At 42.4% G+C, this 20825-nt stretch overlaps 1 protein-coding gene across 5 annotated transcripts in view; it reads left to right on the forward strand.

Moving 5' to 3' along the window:
* The window catches only part of MICU1 (mitochondrial calcium uptake 1), a gene marked incomplete at its 3' end in the record, with an annotated part of 112481 nt that overhangs the window by 69003 nt on the left and 22653 nt on the right, over positions 1-20825 (forward strand). For all 5 annotated transcript variants that reach the window (XM_080622123.1, XM_080622126.1, XM_080622122.1 and 2 more), the window contains 2 exons: positions 2207-2289; positions 7288-7485. In XM_080622123.1, the coding sequence (XP_080478249.1) occupies positions 2207-2289; positions 7288-7485 (281 nt within the window). The remainder of the gene's footprint in view (positions 1-2206; positions 2290-7287; positions 7486-20825) is intronic.

Here is a 20825-nt window from a genome sequence, read left to right on the forward strand (position 1 = left end):
GGCATAAGTTAAGTATCTCACTTTCTCTGTTCACCCTGTCTGTACAAATGGGGCATGGTATAATGTATTTCCATAAAGAAAAAGGGGAAGGGACGGCAAAAAAAAAATACACCAAAAAAAATACACCAATTTTTAACAGGAGTAAAATATTTTCCTGTCTCACAATATGCATCATTGTACCCTGGCAGAGAAAATAGGGGAAGAAAGATTAGATGTGTGCATTGTTCTTTTTCTAGTATCTTGTATCTGTTAGAGAGTTCTGCATATTCCTACTTTTCCTCATAGAGGAAACAACTTTTTCCATGCAGCACTAGATTTTGTGGCTAAGAAGAAGAAATTGCTTCCAGGCTTTCATGCAGTACTTGCAATTCAAGTGAATAGCATTGGATGTGTTATAGAAACACTAAGAGGGTAGTTGGAAGGTGCTTAGCATTTATTATTCAGTATAATTGTGGAATTAATCACTGGAAATGAAGGATGGATACAGAGGAGTCTTTTTATATAAATCCCTTTAATTAGATTGCATCGTTGGAGAGATTATGAAGTTGGTGTTGGGCACAGCCGCTCCCCCTGATTATAGCTCAGCTAATGCAGAATTAACAAGGAATGGTGAGCAAAGGTCTCATCCCAGCAGACAGGATGGAGAAGCTGAGCGGAGGAGGCAGGGCTTCTGCTGCAGGGTTGTGTAGGGATAACCCACCATGTGCTGCTGGCAATTGCCTGAGTTGTAGGAGACATTGCTTATCCGTGTGGTGTTTGGAATTTAAAACCCAAAAATGTGGCATGAGGAAAATGGAAATCCAGAGATGATAACAGCAGGACTATATATCCAGTGGTTTAGCTACAGGCCATTCCTGCCGTTGAGTTTAATGTTGTTACACATCTGTTTAGGGCAGAAAGTGAAAATATGATCTCATTAATGTTTGCTGAATTTTTTAGTGATAACGCGCTACAGTTTATTATAGTAAGGGGAAAACATGATGTAAAAGTCTCCTGGCCTTAAGTTGAAGCTGTAACTAATGTACAAAATCCAATTCAGTTAATTCCATATTAATTTCTTTTTGTCTGAGTGATTCATCTTTGCATCCTCCCTTCCACCTCCATCTGGGAGATGCCTTAACACGAGCAGTTGCAGAAACTCATTACTTTTTGAGCACCTGCAAGAAATACTCAAAGTTGATTGCAACAGATTATGTTAAAGGGGGATGAGATTCACCAGTGATCTACATGCTCCTGCCAGATTTGGGTATGGAAGAGCTATCTTCAGAACACAAAAAAGGTGCTAAGTTTAAATTTTCATTTAAGATTACAATTTAAGCACTAGCTATAGCCTAGAGGGTTCCCTAGAAATCCCAGCAAACACCGAAGTTCCTGTAGGTGGTACATATTTGAAAGTAGCAGAGCAAGATAAATTCTTACATATTAGCTTAATCTAGAAAAAATCATGGCAGTGTGGTGTAGCTTTAAATGGTGATGTGTTACAGAGCCCAAACTGGAAGCGTACTGAAATTCTTTGGTGGGATGCAGCGGAAAAAATGTGGTTTTGCTGTGATGGGTGGCTGTGAAGCAGTACTTTTGCAGAGTTCTGACTAAATAGGCCATGACAACATAAACTAAATGCAATGAAAAATAAGGTACTACACTACCTCGGGTGTGTCTTAGCTGGTGAGCACCAGCTCGTGTGTTACCTCAATGTCATAACTGAACTGAGACAGAGTTGGTAATGATTTGTTTAAATTTGTAACACAAGAGCTGAGCCTGGAATAGCATTACCCAAAGTCCATGTGTGCTCCTCACCCACTGGCTGGTTCACAAAGCATGGAGAGTGCTCTGCGGTGCTGGAGGAATGTCCTCTGGCCAAATTGCTGTTCTGCTTTATGAAGCTCTTGCTACAGCATCGTCTTCTGTTGATTGTCAGTAGAAATATCAGATGGTGTCTTGGTTTTTTTCTACCTGTAAATGTAATAAATTTTGGTCAAGAAGCATCTCCTCCTCCCAACCTCCTTGCTGGGACCTTTGGTAAAAGGAGCTCCATGAATCCTGTAGTTAGAGGTTCTCAAGAACTGTATTTTCATATTAAAATTGGAAGAATTGCAGAAAATTGCATTTGAATAAAGTCATTCTGAACTTGTGCTGGTTTTATTGAGCTTTTGTATCTTCATTAACTGGTGTTTGTTTTGTATTGTGTTGTTTTCTTTTTATGTAGCTCCCCAGAGGAATTTTGAAATTGCCTTTAAGATGTTTGATCTGAACGGTGATGGTGAGGTGGACATGGAAGAGTTTGAGCAGGCAAGTTGAATGACAGGTTGACTTCTTAATGCTATGGCATCTTCGTCATAAGTGCAGCACTCCTCTGCAGTGTCATTGTGATTTATTTTTATGGTTAGTGCTGGTTTACATCTTTTCCTTCTGTCTTGCCTTAGTGCCTGCCTTTGTTCTTTTTGTTTTTTAACTAGATATTTCAAGACAGTTTTTCACTCAATTAGGACAACTTTAAGTATAAACTCTGACTTGCTATGACTTTGTCACCAAGGTATCTTTACAAGATGTCACCTCCAACGTAGATAAAGATTTTTTTTCACTCTACTGGTGTCATAGGATTTTGATCCTGTTTTCTTCCACAGCTTTTACTGCATTCCTTAATTTTGTTTGTCTTCAGAGGATAACTAGGATGAGTCTGCTTTGAAGAAGAATTTAGCCACTTATTTCCATGTAATCAAAAACATGTTATTAGGGGTTGTTTTTTTTTTTCCCCTACTACTTACAAGGTTCCATCAACAGGGAGCTTGGTGCAGGCTTTTTAATGAGCTTAGCCTACATGTCTCATACTAGTGAGGTCCTCCTGAAAGCTGTAGTTTGTGATTGTGTTAGTGTGAGAATAGATTGAAGACTTGAGTTGTCAGTGGAGAGAAGATCTGACCTCCCAAGGCAGAAGGTATGGTTTTCTTACCTGTGTAGAAAACAGCCTTAAGGCTTTGGAAAGTCATAAACATCCTGAAGTCTCTGAATGTTAGCAAAGCTCCCGGTGTGTGCTACTCATGAAAGGAAAATAAATGCATTTGCAAACAAGGGATTTGGCCGATTGGGTGGAAACTCACCCTCTCTGTTACAAAAGAGCAAGGTAGAGGCGATACACCACTAATCTACCTAATATTCATGTGGCCCCTGGCACTTCTGTGGCCTGATACCCCTTAGAGCAGTATGTTTAATGGGCAAGTGGAAGCTTCTGTTTCTGTGCAAAGGAAATTATACTCTCTGGTTTAAAAAAGTAACCTGCCCTTGCCAGGCTTTTTACGCTGGAGGACACCCATATTTGGTGAAGGTGAAAAGCTGTGTACTGATATCTAAGAACAAAACAGCCATGAATAATCTAGTTACAAATTCCTACTCATCAGTTGATTGAAAGACTGGTTAACTTCAGAAGAGTCCTTAAGAGGGCATGCTTGGAGTGCTTACTATAAATGGGAAGTACTAGTGGCAAAGCAGGTCTGTTTAATTAATTCCCCCCTTCTAATCTTTTGCCGTCATCCTCCTTGAATTATTACCTGTGGGTATGATGTCATTACTGTGAGTTTGCTCCAGAGCTATATATCTGGTGACCTGTATGTTTTATGTGTTTTTGCAAGCTTTGGAGAAGAACAGAGAATGTTTATCTCCAATATGATATCCTTTCACTTGACAGTTTGTAATGTAAACACAGCAGTTTGTTCATGTTCCTTTAAAGTGCAGATTTGAATACACAGCTATGTACAGGTTATTGTGCTGTTTGGCACTGCCTCCCTGCAAACTACTAATTCAGCTATGAAAAATTAAGTTCCCTGTTTTCCCAAGTGAAAAAAAGAAATACTGTTCTTCCTTCTGCTTGCACAATGCAGGAATACAGCACCCTACTGCACCAATCTGATAACATTTAACAATTCAAAAGGTGTTTTACAGTAGCTTACTAATGTTTTAGAGTGAAATCAATTATGGAGATAAATGAATTCAAGAAAAGTGGAGAAGTGTTAACCGTCTACCAAAAATACAGTGATGCCAAGGTATGAGCACAGGTATCATTTTTGGCTTTTTTTATTAGCCATGTAAAGTAAGAATGCTTCTTGAGGATGAAGTGTTTCAGAACACTTCTTCTATGAAGATGAAGGTACAAAATTGAATTAAATCATCTGGTAGGCAAAGGGACGTTATCTGTGCATTAAGTCATATAAAAGTCCTTAGAAGGGGAACATATTTTTGTTAAGCTTGTTACATGCGTCACTGCCTCTATATAAGGGAATAAAATTCCTGGGTAGCATCAGAATATTTTGGTGAAGACTGATCTTCCAGAGGTTTCGAGTCAGAGAATGAAGGAGCAGTTTTGGAAAGTGAGAAGCAGCTGGCAATACTTCCGCAGGTATCACTATAACTGATTTGCTGCATTTCCCAAACAGAATTAATAGCTTCAGCAGGAGGCACATATATAACAATAAACATGTAACACAAACAACATTTTGTATAAATAGTCTGTTTCACTCCTTGTGTAAATGCCTGAGTAAACATGAAGGATGGCAGGATTTGCAGGTTTGTTCCATAAACGTCTTACCTGGTAGGGACAGCTGGAACTGGCCCTTCAAGGAGATTTACTGACAGAGGTAACATCAGCTTAAAAGAGCAGCATTGCTTTGAGGAGAACGGGTAGAAGAAGAAGGGAAAGAAAAGGGTCGTCAGAGAAGCGTCGTACTGTCCCTGATAGCTATGAGCACATGGAAATGAATTTCATACTCGTTTTTCAAACGTAGTCATTGGAGACACCCAACAGTGGGTTCCTCTTCTCATTAATGTCTGCAAAACCTGAAGAGTATTCATCAAGAAAGAAAATTACTTGCAGTAATTTAGCTAATATGCAAGCAGGTCAGAGGCTTCAACTACCTAATAAGAAAATACTGAATTTCTTCAGGCCTCACTGAAGAGCCTCAGATTTTTTTTCCCCACCTGATGCATATGATCAATGTGTAGTGCTGAATAGCTCGGTGTCTGCACCAGTATCATCTTCATGTTTTCATCTTTCAGCATGTAAATTGTTTGCTTACTTTTCTAGTTTTAATTAAAAAGCTGAATGAAAAGTAGTAAACTCACATGCAGTGTTACTTGTGATTTCTTGTCAAACCATTAACTCTTTTCATTGATTTTTTTTTTTTAATTGGTTTTCCTTGTCTGGTGCAAAAGGTGGAACAAGCACAAACACTTAGGCTGAAATACACACAAAAGGCAGGGAAGCATCTCTGTGCTTCACATCAGAGTATGATCGATGAACTGTGGGGGAGGACAGCACTGGCTGGGCTGGAGGGCAGCTTCTTGCAGTGGTTGCCTGCCTTTCTGGGTGTTAGATGGATTGCCTAAGATAGGGACCAGCCAAATAATTTTGGCTCCAGTGCCTACAGATGGATTTTCAAACTGTACAACACTTTTTTCCTTTCTTTTCTGAAAGAGTGGTGTAGGATGCCATATAAATAACACCCAAGAAAACATGCTCTATTGAACAGTCTGCAATGTGGTAAACACTCACTTCTGTAGAAACAGGGGCAATTTTCAAAGCTGATCATAAACTGCATTGTTTCAGACAGTTTATAAATATTTGTCTCCTGAATGTGTTTGCAGAGCTTGCAGTTAAAGTGGAGCACAAAGCAAAATAAGGAGTTGCTATTTACAGGGCAAAAATCCTTCCTCACATCATAGTGCGTATTATAAAAAAGGTTTGGGGGCTCTTTTAAGTATTTTTTTTTTTCCTCTGACTTGACTTGGTTTTTCCTTGTAGCGGAAGAATAGCCAGGAGTCTGTGTTTCAGAGGCAGCATTTCAAGTGGGGGAAGCCCAGCAGCAACATCCAGTGTTCTCCACAGCATCCCCTTTGGGGTTGTTTCAACGCTCGCTCTGTTGTTACGAAAAAAATGAACATGCCATATACTATGATAACAAGGTTCTGGCATCCTTTCGACAGCTGGAGCTCTTGGCAGCTGTTTTTCTTCCTCCAACTTTTGTCAACAGGAGGAAGAGGCTGAAGGCAAAGCAGCAGTGTTAGCTGGAACTTTCGGAAGTCTGTGCTGTTGAGGCTATGCTGAGTGCCAGGCAGCACACTGGGTGGCTCTTTTTTCCCTCCTTTCTTACACTCATCCTTAAAATGAATCCTGCTGCTGCCTTGTTGGGAGAGATGAATTGTTACACAAAAAATAAGCCTGGCTTCTCATATCCCAGCAACAATCATTCAGATGGGCAGGTGCTGGGAAGGGGTAGTAGGATACTTGGGAATGGAGAGAGGAGGGGAGTGAGTATTTGGCTTGGCTGCCTCCTTAAATTAGCACAGGACCTTTACAATAACAAACGATTTTTCAGGCTGTGGCATCCTTGATGTTAAACCTTTTGCCATATTGTACGGGTCAGGGAAGTTGTCCTGCATGTCCTTGCTCCGTGCCACAGCATCAGCTCAAGTTGAGCAGTGCTTTCAAGAAGGCATCAGGGCACTAGTGAGAGCTCAGAGGAGAAGGAGGAAGGTTGCCTGTGTGGTTTGTGTGAGATATTGCTATTACAATGTGTGCTTTCACACTTGGCTGTCTTCGTGCAAATATCCTGGTCTGCTGGTAACTCAAGATACTTCTGCATCATTTATTCTGCTGGTGCTGCCGTTGGGATTGTGTTTGGGCTGATGCAGCCTGTGGGACTTTCGAAGAGCTCTTTGTTCCAGGTGGGTCAGTCCCTGCCTACAGATCAGCTTGCTGCATAGCCCCAGGGGTGGAGGATTCTAGCCACGGTAGAAAGCAGCAGGCAGCAAGGAGCGTGTGCTTCTGGGTTAGAAAACCCCTGGTTTTGTACACAAGGGGAAAGGAAATACAGTGTGGGCTTACTGAGGTTGGTGTGAGCTGACAAGGATGTGCAGTACAGTAAGAATGGAAGCTCCAAAACGTGTACAGGTTTTATTTCCCCACAGTTGTCTTGGCTTTCTTTCCTCCTGCAACTTTGCTGGGAAAAAGCTGCTCTCTGCTGACCAGGCTTAGGATCAGCGCTAGAGAGCTAATCTGCAGACTGGGTGAATTGTTTCTTAAGAGTCATTTAAGCATTTCATACTCTTCTTTCTTTAAAAAGAACTGAAAAAAACCCCAAAGCCTAAGTTCAGCCAAATTTTTGAGTTACGTTTTTCAAGCATTATTTCAGGAAGAAAAAGATCGCACATCTAAGCATGGTGTACTTTGTGCTGACACTTGACTAGTGTAAGCCCCAGTGCTGTTTTTGAAACTAGCATCCTTCTTCTTATTTTTAGGTCCAGAGCATCATTCGTTCCCAAACCAGCATGGGAATGCGTCACAGAGACCGATCTACAACGGGGAACACACTGAAAACTGGCTTCAACTCTGCACTGACAACATACTTCTTTGGAGCGGATCTGAAGGGGAAGCTGACCATCTCCCACTTCCTCGACTTCCAGCGCAAACTGCAGCATGACATTCTGAAGCTTGAGGTTTGGGTTATTTTTACACATGGGAGAGGGCAGTACAGCATGGACTATGCTGCATGATGTAGTTCCTGGAAGAAGAGCAAGAGTGTGGGACAGGTTCAGAGGGAATTACTACAGCTGCGATTCTTGGCACTCATGGATCTAGTCTGTTGTTAAATGTCTGATGAGTATTTTGGTGCCTGTGGCACTTGTGAGGAACATCTCCAGCTTTTGTCCATAGCTGCTCTTGTGGAGTTGAAGCAGCAGCAGCCAGCATGGCTGTCCCTCTATGTGATACCTGCCTTGCTGTTGTCTTGGCACTACCAATGGAGATGGCTGAGATGCTTTATTAAAAAAGAACCAATAGAGGGAATGTGGGGCATGTTACTACCTTACAGAGGAAGGTTTGTGTCAATCCTAATGAGGGAGCTATGTCCTGGATGACCAGGGTTTACAACATCCCCAAAACTCTTCACCTCTGCTTTTGACCCTGCCTTCTTGTTTGCTTCACTATTCTGAATATTTCTGCAATGTAAGTGTTCAAGTCTTGTTTGAATCCTTCTAAATAGGTGATCTCTGTTACGTGACCTCCATTATTCACTCCTGGATTAATGTGCTTTATAAAAAATGTCATCCATCTCTTCTGAGTTTTTTACTTTTGAATTGAATTGAAGGCCTCCTTTTTTTCTTTTCATTACCATGGGTTAATACCAGCTCCTAATCTCCTACGTCTAGTCACATAGCCTGAATTTAAGCATTAAGCTTTAAAATTTGGTTCTTTTGAATACAGCAAGTACAGCTGTGTCTCTGTTCCCAAAGGGAGCTGACTCAATTAGAAACAGTGCCCTTCTCTGCAGCAGGCTCAGAGGTTTGACCTGGCTTGAGTAAAGCCAGGCTTTTATTTGCAGCAGAAATGAGGATTTGTGCACAAGAAGATTGGTCCACAACCGTAACCTGTTAAGCCAACAGTATTCAGACCTCACTACTGCTTCAGTCTGATGTGTGAATGTCTGCATGCTCAGGTTGTGTGATCCAGCCAATGAACAGCATTTTATTAAGTTCCTATTAAGTCAGTTGTTGCAAACTTTAGCTGAATTTATTCCCTTTTTTATTTGGACTTTTACAAATCTAAGAAAGAAACTTACTCCAGGACTAATTTTTTTTTTTTTTTTTTAAATGAAAGTAATTGTCCAGTTCACTGACTTAATATAACTGGTCTTTAAAACAGGTGGTGTGGCTCTGCATTTGCAGGGATGTAGGCTGGTTGATGACAACGTGCGTTGTGAACCAGAAAGTGTCAATTCCTCAGTGTCTCTACAAGTTGAAACAAATGAAATACTTTTTAGGGTTAAGAAAAATAAGCTGAAGCTCAAACACAAAGGGAAGGGAAATAGAGATGATTCCATCCTTGTAAATAGAGATTATTCTGTCCCCTTTCTCTGCCCGGCTCTGGTTTGCCACTGCCATATTCACTCCAAGGGCAGACAACAAGGAAGCACTTAAGTATTTTTTTACCCTATGCTGGAGTCCTGTGCTCCCTCCATGGGTCCCCCCTTATTAAGAAGCAATGGGTTTTTTCAGTTTCATGGTACTTTTTTCTTTTTCTCCTGCAGCAGTTTAGTACAAATTTAGTTCTGATTTTGGTCAATTGTGCGTTGTCCTGGTGAATGTTAGTTGCCTTTCTAATGAGTTAGTTATTAAAGATATTTATGTCTTTAAGTTAATGAATATTATAAATACATCATTACTGAATTCCTGATAGCACCCTTGAGCAGGGTGCTGTGCTTAGCATTTTTTATACTTATTTTAACTGAAAAACTGACCTACGCAAAGGTAAAAATTCTGTTCCACCAAACTTAATTTTTATCTAAGTTCATGATACACCCATTTTTTTGTGTGTTCATAGTTCTCATTGATTTAGGCAATACAGGCCTATTTCTGTCCTCAGCATTATGCAACGTGGCCTCTCTCCTCTTCTACTTTTATCTCTTTTGACATGATCTCCCACCGTGTCTCCTTGCTTCACATTTGACGTGTTTGTTCATGGTTAAGAATCTTTTCAGACAAGCATCTAGTGGGTTTGCATGGCTCCTTTTCCAAGGGGTGCTGTAATGAACTTCTTCACTTAAAAAATGTGGTAATTCAGAGAAGAGACATCCCTCAGGTATTTACCTTGACCCATGCAGATCAGAGCAGTGAGAAGTGGCGCTATGAAATACTGTACTACAGAGCATCAGGTAACTCGTGTAGCCGATTTTTAACGGTTTCCCTTATTCTGTATGTCTGTTCAGGTAATGAGCCTGTGAGCACAGTGGTCCTTCAACACCCCCATACTCAACAGGCCATGCAGATCATCTCTGGATCCTTCTGTTGGCATGACTAGTGTTACTGGGGGACAAGAAGGACATGAAAGGACCTGGTGGCAGATTTGCCAGGGGCTCAGCTGAACTCCTGTACCCTCACCTATTCATCCTTTGTGGGCTTAACAAAATTAGTACATGGTCTGAACCTGGGGTGTTAGTTTGAAAACCAGTTTTTGTTCATGTTTGGTCTCTGAACTCCAGAAAAGGCTTTGGTGAATTGCACCATCAGCAGGTCTAAAGAGTATCTTCTGGGGCTGGCGCAGTCCCTGAGCAGCACAGTACCCCTGTTCTCAAACAGTGATGCTTGATTTCTTCCAAAAGAAATCTACTTTAAGATCTTTTTAGAAGCTGTTTTCCCTTTGGCTCAGGATCCAGGTGTAGCTGCAGTTAATACACTAGAGAACCAGTTTCTTTTGCTCACTGTGAAGGTGGAACAAGAGTTTCACAAGGAAAGTGAACCCACTTTCCTCTTACTGATTTTGATTTTTTTTTTTTTTTTTTTTGTCTTTTCTCCTTACCCAAGTATCCATGCATGGTGTTAAAATTGAGCAGACACTTTCTCAGAGGAGTTAGATCAGAGAAAGCCTTGAACATTTCAGTGTTCCTTATGGCTGAAGTGCTGACAGCATGTTTAAGTAACCAGCGCCTGGTGTTTTCTTCTTTCCTTCCGGTTGGTTTGTTTGTTTGTTTTTGATGAAAGTACATTTTCCACCATTTTATGGAAACTCAGCAATCAGCTTGGCTGCAGGAAGGGAAGGATGAGGGAAGTAACCACAGCCAGAGGGAGAGGAGAAGCTTTTGATGGCTTATTGCAACCTCCTGTGGTTTGGCTACTGTGAGCAAGCCATGGCCACCTCCTGGTGTTGCAGGGTGACCCAGCTTAGCAAAGGCTGAGGCACAGGAGCCAACCCACTGAATGGGGCAGGCTCCCAGCGAAGTCCTTGCTGTTTTCTTACTGCGTTCATGCTGCCTTGCATTAGTGCTTATGGAAATTCTTCCTTTCCTATCACTTAGTGTGACAAACCTTGATGAGTTTGTCTGGACAGGCTCTGCAGCTATAGTGTATCCTAAGACAGGCAGTATTGGATTCAAACAGTGGTTTGTTGGTTTATTTGGGTGGAAGTACTGTGTGAGGTAAGAAGATGAATAGGACTTGACATAATTGTTTATGCTGTTTCTGCTTGTTAGTGTCTGTCCTAGATATTACTGTGTCCTTGCTGGACCAAGAGGAGTCCCAGCCAGCCTGTGGGTCTCTTCCAGCCTAAATTTTTCTGTGATTATGTAAGTGCACATAGAAAAGATGTGTTAGCCCTTTGTTCTCCACATCTGTGTCACCCTTGAAAGGCAACCTAAACCCTGCTAATAGCAGTGATTTAATCTCCATATTTAGTCTTACTTCCCCAGGTCTCCTTCTGCCAGCAGTGGGATATGTGCCTATGGCATAAGCCCTTAGTAAAGATACTTTTTTTTTTTTCCAGATTGCCTGCAGTGAGATTTCTATAGCACATTGTTTCCCTGATGGGTACTCACAGAGAGCATTTGTTCTTAGATGAATTGGTGAAGCAGGTACTAATCCAGTCCTACACCTTGTAGGTGGGGGGCTGTCTTTCTGGAAGGAGATGCCATGGCTGGAGAGGCAAGGTTGTGCTTCACAACTTTGAGCAACCCCACATCTCAAGTCTGGTGTGATCTAGGGTCTACACTTTGAGGTAGTGAGATGCAGCTTGCCAGATAGGTTGAAGAGTCAGATCCTCATGCAGCTGTGTGTCCTTATGCTTATACATAGGAATCTTTGCAGATTATTGCTCACCCGAGGATCAAGGATGCCTCAGTAGGGGTTCCTCCCAGGCTAAAGGTCTTGCAAGTTGTGTGGCAAAGAGGAGTAAAATGGGATTCTGTGAGAATACAGCAAAGGTACCACACATCATTGCTGCCATTCAGAAAATCACTTATTATATGTGTCTGTTCTGTGACAGGTCATGAAAGTAACTTCTTTACCCTGGGAACTCATGTTTTCATGACTAATGCTGATAAGATTGCTGCGTGGTTTGGTTTTTATGAAGGGGTGATGGATGCTCTTCCATCTGCACATATCATTAAAAAGTTTTAGATCTTTTTGGATCTTAACCCTGTGTTAAGAGATATTTTGGCTTCATAAAGTATTTGTAATGCTTCACAATCTGGTTTTAGGGTAATAACTTGGGTCTATAAGTGCCTTTCTGTTCTGAGTCCCAGTGCTGGGGTAGTTAGTATCTAAGAAGTCCTGTACAAGTATTAAAAGCTACTGTGTTGTTACCAGCTTACTCTTTTTTATTTTTGCAGTTCTGACTTGTTTTTATGTGGGCTTGCAGACTGATACAGATTTTCAGTGATTTGCTAGCATAGGCTACAAACCTTGTGGTAATGAGTTGCGTTTCTTGGTATTTGCTGCTGTAATTTAGGTGAAAGAAAAGAGTAACTTGAATTGTTTTGACTGGCCTGACAAAGGAAGTTTGGCAGTGTCAGACTGGCTAAGCTTCATAAGGAAGGGTCCAAAAGTCAAGACTTTTTGGAGGTTAATTTACTATTGAACTTACATGAGACATTTTTATTTTAAGTCACCTGTATGTCAGTCTTTGTCATGGTTAGCGGTGCAGTCTCACAAAGTTGTCCCTTACCTGCTGATCTGCTCAGTCAGCTTCACTGCCGGCCTGGCCAATGTGGAAACGATGATGGGGGATGTAACATTTTCACTTTTTTCTTATGAATTCCTCTTTCTCTGCATCCTGTATTTTGCGTACTTACATAGTTGCCAGTTCTGTATCTAGTTCTATATCTATGTCCTTTATATTTCCTCCTTTTAGTCCCCTACTTGCTTTCTCTTCCTTCACATGGTCATTCCCTATGAAAAGCCAAACCAGCACTTGTGAAGTTCTCTCTTTAATGGGGCAATTGATGGCAGCTACAAAAATTGCTTGGGTTCATTGTTAGTGATTTCCTGACCTAGTTGCAGCGTTTACCTGAGGTGTCTCTCCCTGTGGCATCTCTGATGTGCAAATGTCTTAAGGAATGGTTTGAGTCACCTGAGATGTGCCTCTGAGGCTGTGGTATGAAGTATTAAAAGATAAACTTCGAAATCATATGGTGTGCTATGGGGAAGGAGAGAAGGATAGGCTGATCATTAAATACAGACAACCTGAAGTGTGCCTCAGGGCTCATCCCAGAGGATGAGTGATTCAGTGGGAAGGTGAGGTGGGGAAGCAGCACTGGGAGGACCCAGGTTCTGTAACATGTACTGCACAGCTTGAGAGCTCCTGCCCCACTGAGCACAAGCACTGTAGCTGGGTTGTAAGCAGTGGGAGAGAGGCAGTCCAAGCCCTGGGGTTGATGAAGGGCAAACAATGGCTGCTGTGAGAGGGAATAGGTAAAGCACAGAATTAGAGCAGGAAGAGGAATATTAATGAGCAGAGCACAATTAAAAAGAAGCCACTTTTTAGTCAAAAGCAAAGAAAGACCTGGAGCAGCTTGGCTTTTATATCTGTGTTTTGGTATGTTGCCTAGGAGCCTCTTCTTTGCTAAGACAACAGACCAAATGTGTGCTTATGAACTGCCTGTGCAGCTGCAGGATAAAGCTGAGAATCATGGGAGATGATGGTGGAGAATCAGATCTATTTAATGAGGGGAGACCTCCTGCAGTGATCCTATGCTACCTAGTTGTCTCTTTGTGCTACTACATACCGAGTTCAGCCTGAACCTCTTTCTTTTGGTCAATCCTAGCTGATGAAGCAGATAGGGAAAGAAGAGATCACTGGATGGGATGTCTTACATATCATATCCATTTCTATCAGAGAATGAGAGCACACACTCTGTGTCACTATTGTCATCCTCTGACTCTAGTTTCAAGGTATGTTGATAGCTAATAACTTTTAAGCAGCAGCTCTGGAAGGCAAGGGGAACTTGCTGTTGAGGCTTTTTTCCCCTCCAGAAGTCTCTACTAGAGTCAGGGATGGACAAAGCCATGATGAGTTTAGTGCCAAGAAGAGGACTTGTCAGGCTTATTCCCACAGATCTATATATTCCCTCTCCTGTGTTTAATGTGTTAGAAGTTTTAGGGAATAGAAATAAAGCTGATGACCATGAGTTTGTGATGGGTAGCCGTGAAGGTGACACAGAATTTTGTAACATTTTTAGTTAAAAATGGGATCATTTGACCATGATGAATAGTTTCATGTCAGGGAACCCTGTAGATAAGGAGTCACAGCCCAACATATACATGTGTTAAGCTAGGAATTTCTAGTCAAGCAGTTGAAATTATTTGGACAGGTTATCATGGTTTTGATGGCATTCAAAGCTTCTGACAGCCTCCTTTTATCTTGGCATGTGAATGGAAAGGGTCATGTGAAGCTTTCAGGTTGACTGCACTGTCTCAGGTTTTTGGGAAAAGATGGCATTCAGGTTTAGAGTGGGATGTTAGTATGTGAAAAAGAAATCTGGAAAATAGGAATAAATTATGAGGCCATGGCATGTGCAGCTTAACAGAAAGACAGAAGGGAGATATAACTGTCTCAGTAAACATGAGAAGTCACTATAAGGAAGACTGGGGCAACTAATTTTCATCAATCAGTAACAGCAGAGGAGGTAATGAAAGGCTTAAATGTGCACCAGGGAAAGTTTAGTTTAAATACAAGGCAGGTTAAATTTCAATCCCTTTTTTCATTAGGAAGGGACAGTGCTGGTGAGTGGGTGGTTTCACCATCATGGGTGAGGTACCAAAAGCTGTGCTTCTTGTCTCTATTGGAAGATGCCATAAATGCTATTCCTAACTAATTCCTGCCCAGTACAGGTTGCAAAAGCAAGTGGTGAAATGGCCTGTACCAGAGAAATCAAACCCTTCTAGCGCCTCACTCTGAAAGGTGGAGGAAGAGTCAGATATCAGCTGTGGGGTGGTTTGAGAGGCTCAGGATCATAAAAGCACATCAAGCATCTTCATGCCAGCTGTCAGTTGCTTGGTGAGACATCCTGGGGGTGCTGACCAGTGTGCTTCAAGTAGTGGTGGGCACACTGGCCCTTGGGCTGTGCTTCAGTCAACTCCATGCTCAGCCTACCTGAGGACAGGAAGACTATGTCTGGCTGTGTGGTTGTCTTCAACATATGCGTTGGATTGAAATCAAGCAAAAGCACTCAGGCAGCCACTTCTTAAATTTTGTCTTAGCTGTAAGTTGTTTCCACTCCATCAGCAGTGACAAGTGAGCAGTTGTAGTGCTACAGATGGCACCAACACACTGAGATTAAGGACAGTGGCACCAAGGAGGTACCCAGCATAAAGAGAATCACTTACCACCATCCTGTGGTAAATCCTGTCCCCCTTGCTGGGATATCACTCAAAGGCACAGGAATAGCTTTACCATCTTCTCATTTGGGATGGGTGCTTCATGGACTGCTTAAAGCAACCATCACAGTGCCTGGTGAGAAAACACCCACTATGGTATATTCTGCTGTTTTGCTTATATTTGAACTGGGTGACTTAAATGTGGTTGATGCAGCAGCTCTGCAGGGGAAGCCATTTAAGGATTTTATTGGAATTCCTATTTATTGCATCATTAGTAGCAGTAAAGGGTTTGGCTCTGTAAGAACAGGCTCCTTTGGTTTATGAAGTGTGTGTAAATCCACTTCCAAGCTCCCACAGTGCAGCATGCTGAGCCCTGTGCTCATGCAGGGCCTTTTGTAGGACCCCTGCAAATAAAATCCCCAGAATGATATTTTGATTAATTATGTTGCCATGAGAGCGTGTGTGGAGGTTTATATCACTGAGTCCATAAAGTAGAAGGGATAAGCTAGTTAGCATGGCTGCTTTTGTTCATGTATGGTTCAGTTAGCCAAGACCTAGGTAATCCCAAAAGTTGGTGGGCAAGAGACTGGAGTCTTTGTGAACATGGTGGGACCACAGCCGTACAGCTGCATTAGCTGCAGGATGTACCTGGGCACGTAAATCCCATACAGAGGAAGGCTTTGGACCAGCTCTAGCTCATGCTTGACAAGCTCAGCATATGTGCAGGATTTCATGCTGGTGCTGGCTTTCTTCTTGTTAAGAAGGTGGGAAAGGCAGGAGCTGTCTCAGAAGCTTCCTCAGCTTTTTGTTACTATTTGTTGAGCCGTTGCTGAGGTGTTTGCAATGTCCTGCTGAGCTGACAAAAATCAAAGCAGACTCTTAGGGCTGCGTATTTCCCATCTTCCTGTGGACCTTTAAGTACAGTGACTACAGCAGTGTGGGCAATGTGTTAATCACAGAAAAGTCAGATGTTTATCACCCAGTGGGCTTGCACTACTTCCTCCGGTGAGCATGTTAGCCAGCTTCTTAAGCACAACCCAAAATAAATACAAATCGAATCGTGCACAACAACAGCATGCTAAATTCACTGTTTGGGAAGTTTCTGATGCGCCCTTCTTGTAGCAGGTATCTGGCTTTTCTGCCTCACCCTTCTGCTATATGAACAAATGCTTTAGTCTTCTTGCTTTTTTTTCCCTTTCAAGCTCTGAAGGCAGCTGTTCTGCAACTCCACACATTGCTGGCTTTGCTTCAGCTCCTGGCTTTGCTTCTGTTGGTGCATTAAGGACATGGGAACAGCACACAGACACTCTCTTTCCCCTGCTAGGCTGAATCAAACTCCTGCAAACTTATTTTTCTTGGGGAATTAAGCACCAAGGTCAAACAGAAACAGTGTAAGCTCTAGCAGGCAGTAAGAGAGCTGTATTAGTAAAATTGTGTACATCTGTTCCATGGAGACTTCTATTTGTGCTTTTCAGAGTAATGGTTTCACTTAGGTTCTGCTCTGCTGGGTACCGCTCTGCTTCCAGGCTCTGCTGTCCTGTGGGTTTCCCTGCTGGGGGAGGTGGGGGTCAGGAACTTGTACTCTGCTTCTGAACTTTGCTCTTTTTCTCATTCACTGTGTAGGACGGAAAAGCTGCTCTGTTCTTTGCACCTAGGTACCAGGAGCACTGTCAAGGGCAGGAATGGCAGTAATAGAGCCAGGTCTGGTGAGCAGCAGCGGGAGGTGGTTGCTTATCTCTTCCCCCTCTCCATCTCTTAGCAGTCAGGCTTCCCTTTAATTTTAGACATGTCCTTTTCCCTTAGCATTACTGACTCCTCTTCTTTAGATTTCCTTCCTTTCATTCCCTCACTGCATGAAATTTCAAAGCACTGATCTTTTCACAGCTGGCAAGAAGTTATTTTGATTCGTGAGGATGAAGTTCAGGTGCAGCCATCTTTACATAACCTTTTTTTAATTGCTCATTAAAGCATAACAAGTTGCTGGTGATTGGAATTAATATTCTTCACTTTATAGGCAGCAGTGGCATGCCAAGGTCAATGGAACTTCAAAAGCATCTATCAAACGTGGTCTTTTGGGATTGCACTGCCACTGACAGATGTACATTTTAAACCTAGCTGCTACATGCTCATCTAAGCTGCTCTCTGAGAGCAGAATGAAACTGGAAATGGGGAAGGTACTTGGAAGACTGGATTTTCTTCTGTGAATATAGTTGCTTTTTTCCTTTTAAGAGGAGCAAGCTGCTGCTGGTAGCGTTGGGAGTGTTTTTCCTGATCTGATCCAGTTGTACAACCTGTGTTTGAGTCCAGGGGATCAGGTAGGAGAGGGTATTAATGGGAAATCACGTAATGCTGATGCTCTGCCTAGTTTTACAAGCTTGAGATATGGTTTCCAAACCTGAGGACTTCATGGTGCTGTCTGCCTCTCACCAGTGGAGCAGGGACTGCCATCAGCAGTAGGTAGCGTGCCAGCTCAGTGCAGCCTGTGTTGCAGCATGCCAGGGCAGGAGCTACTGCAGGCAGGGAGCCTCTCAACCTGCTCTAGGCATTGGAGGTGGGTCATGATGGTCATGGTTTGCTGCTCTGTATGGGTTGTCCTGCTCTGGAGCAACTTTCTTGAGCAGGCTGAGTTCACATTGCCCAGCATTGCAGAGTGGTGCCCAGAACAGTCCGTGCGTGATGGCTCAAGCTGGGTTTGGCATTTCCTTCTCTGCATCCTTCCTCTTGGCATTTCTCCTGATGTTGGTAGCTCTGATAATCTTTAGAGCTATTTCTCTGAGTGTTTTTTATCAAAGAATGTAATTAGGCTTTGTTGATCCCATCCAGTGGCTCTTTGCAGGCTGCCACTGCAGTATATTAGGCTGTATCTGTAGCAAGCTGGGCTCTCCCCTTGCAAAACCCAGTGGTTTAGATACATGTGCACTGGAACCTTTGAGCATAATTAACTAAAAAAACTAACATTTTGAGACCTTTGATGTTTCCAAATAAAAAACCTTTAGAAACTTTTGCCTTTCTTTCCTTTTTGGCAGTAATCTGGTGCCTGTGCAAACACTACATATATTAAATTTATTAACTTTTTTTGGATGGAGGAGGTTGCTGGGCTTTAGGAAGGTAAACAGTGTTTCCCCCCTTCCCCCCCCCCCTTTTTTTTTTCCTCTGGCATAGTTGTATATGCAACTTGACAAGAGATCCTGGCAGTCTGCTTCTCCAGAACTGTAAACAGAGCCAGTGCTGCAGTAGTTTGCAGATAAATAATGTATTACAGCCTGTCAAATAAAGCCTTGAGCAAATACCACTTTTAAGGGTCATATATTGTGAATCTGAAGATTGCCCTATAAATCATTATTTCCCAGATCCTTTTGATTCCTTATTATGCATACCATGGCTCTCCGAATAGGTCACCTTTTTTAACTGCCGCTAACCCTGACAGAATTAGTATTAGCAATATTTCTGCTATTGATGTTTAACCAGCATAAATAATCCCTCAACATTTTTTCTCTCCACCCAAAAGTCCTTGTATATTTTATTTTCTTTTTTGCTATCTCAGTTGGAAATGTGGCACACGTACATTTAGTTTTTAGATGCTTGCTTTGAGATTTTTAGGGAATACATACTTTGTTTGATTGGTTTTCAGAAGCCTTCCTAGAAATTGAAGAGCCAGTTAAAATACAGCTAGATATTTTGGTAATGTGAGTGTTTGAAGAGGATAGAAATTACACTGTCAGGATGCCTGCTTGCAGCTACTTTGACATTCAAGAATACCTACATGAAATTTACAGGAGGTGGATTTAGGGGTATTTCTGAAAAATAAAAACCTAGTAAGTTGAAGATGCTGATTCTTGCACAGTAGGAGTACTATGCTGCATGGGATTTATTTGTGTCCCTCTTAAAACTGATGTGGCTGTGTTTAAAACGAAACAAACCCCAAACAACAACAACAAACAAAAACCAAAACACAACAGCAACAACAAAAGGCAAAATAAACACCCTGCCAAAAAATCCCCAAACAACCCACAGAACCAGGATGTGGACCTATTGAAGTGACTCCAGAGAAGGGCCACAAAGATGATTGGAGGGCTGGAGTACCTCTCATATGGAGACAGGCTGAGAGACTTGGGCTTGTTCAGCCTGGAGAAGGCTCCAGGGAGACCTTAAACAGCTTCCAGTGCCTAAAGGGTCTGATAAGAAATCTGGGGAGGGACTTTTTACAAGGGCAGGTAGTTGACAGGACAAGGGGGAATGGCTTTAAACTGAGAGAGTAGATTTAGATTAGATATTAGGAAAAAATTATTCACTATGAAGGTGGTGAGACATTGGAACAGGGTAGGGTGCCCAGAGAAGCTGTGGCTGCCCTATCCGTGGCAGTGTTCAAGGCCAGCTTGGATGGGGCTTTGAGCAACCTGATCTCGTGGGAGGTGTCCCTGAGCATGGCAGAGGGGGTTGGAATTCGGTGATCTTTAAGGTCCCTTCCAACCCTATTAATTCTATTAATATTCTTTCCTGGTGTTTATAGACTAGCACAAGTATGCATTAACTTTTAGATGAGCCTGTGCACTGATAGCTATGGGCATGATAGCAGAAAAAGCAACACAAAGTCTCGCTTCATCTGCATGGCTCAGCAGTTGGTATTCCCATTGAAGGATAGGTCTGGGGAATATAGATTCATGTCCCAAAGTACAAACTGAGCTGATTTTCCCATCCTGTTGCTCTGGGGCTGCTGGAAGGTTTGCACTGTAAAGGTGATTGGCAAACAGCATGGGGAGGCGCCACTGCTTTTTCTTTGGCGTTTCTCTGGGAAAAATCTGAGCTGTGTTCTCATAGTGCTGCATCATGTTACAGCTGGGTGTCTATCTCTTGCATTGATGGGCTTCAAGCCTCTTGCTGGTTTTGGTTGATCTTAAATGCTGCTTGAATGTATGCTGAGTGCAGTCACTGGAAGGGCATGATGGTTATTTTAACAATCTTCTTCAGCAAATAAGGCAAGCAAAACAAAGTAAGACACCATTCAGTGTACAGACCAAAAATGCAGTGCCAGGTTAGGAAGGAGAAGAAACCTCACTTCTCAAGCATGAGGTTTTTACATCTATTTGTGGTTGTACAGTGATGCTAAGCCCTTTGTGAGGGGTTTGGTGCTCTGCTCTCCCTTCCCAAGCAATTGCAGAGCTGGTATTTTTCTCTTGGGTATAGTTCTGTCTGGTGACAGCTATGACAATACTGCTCCCTGTTTTTTAAACAGTTTTTTAGACTTACAGTCTTTGATTAGACAGTGCTTCAGCACTAAGGTTTTAGGTAGAAATTTCTCATATTAATGCTATTGGTTATGACAAATTTAATGAGAAGGGAGGAGAGTCAGCTGGAATGAGAGGTCACCATTCATCCTGCTGCACTGAGTCTCAACTGAAAGGGGCAATTCAGCCCTTACCCCACAAGGTACGGTAAGCCAGGGCTGCAGGTATATGCTCATAGAGACACAATGTTGTTTGTACCCTAAACTTTTGGTTTAAATTACATTTGCTGGTTGCCTCATTGTTTCTCAGATTGAAAAAGTCTGAGGTGGGTGGTCTGAGTCTGCAGAGGCATTTATGATGCTTCATGTGCACAGTTAAGGAGGACTCAGAGGAAGTCCTCCTGGCGGTGCCAGATGGCTCCTTAGCTGTTGGAGCTGCTTCATTTCCCAGCAATAAGGCTTGCAGCTA

This window comes from Psittacula echo (genome assembly GCF_963264785.1).
Source record: "Psittacula echo genome assembly, chromosome: 6".
NCBI classification, from domain to species: domain Eukaryota; kingdom Metazoa; phylum Chordata; class Aves; order Psittaciformes; family Psittacidae; genus Psittacula; species Psittacula echo.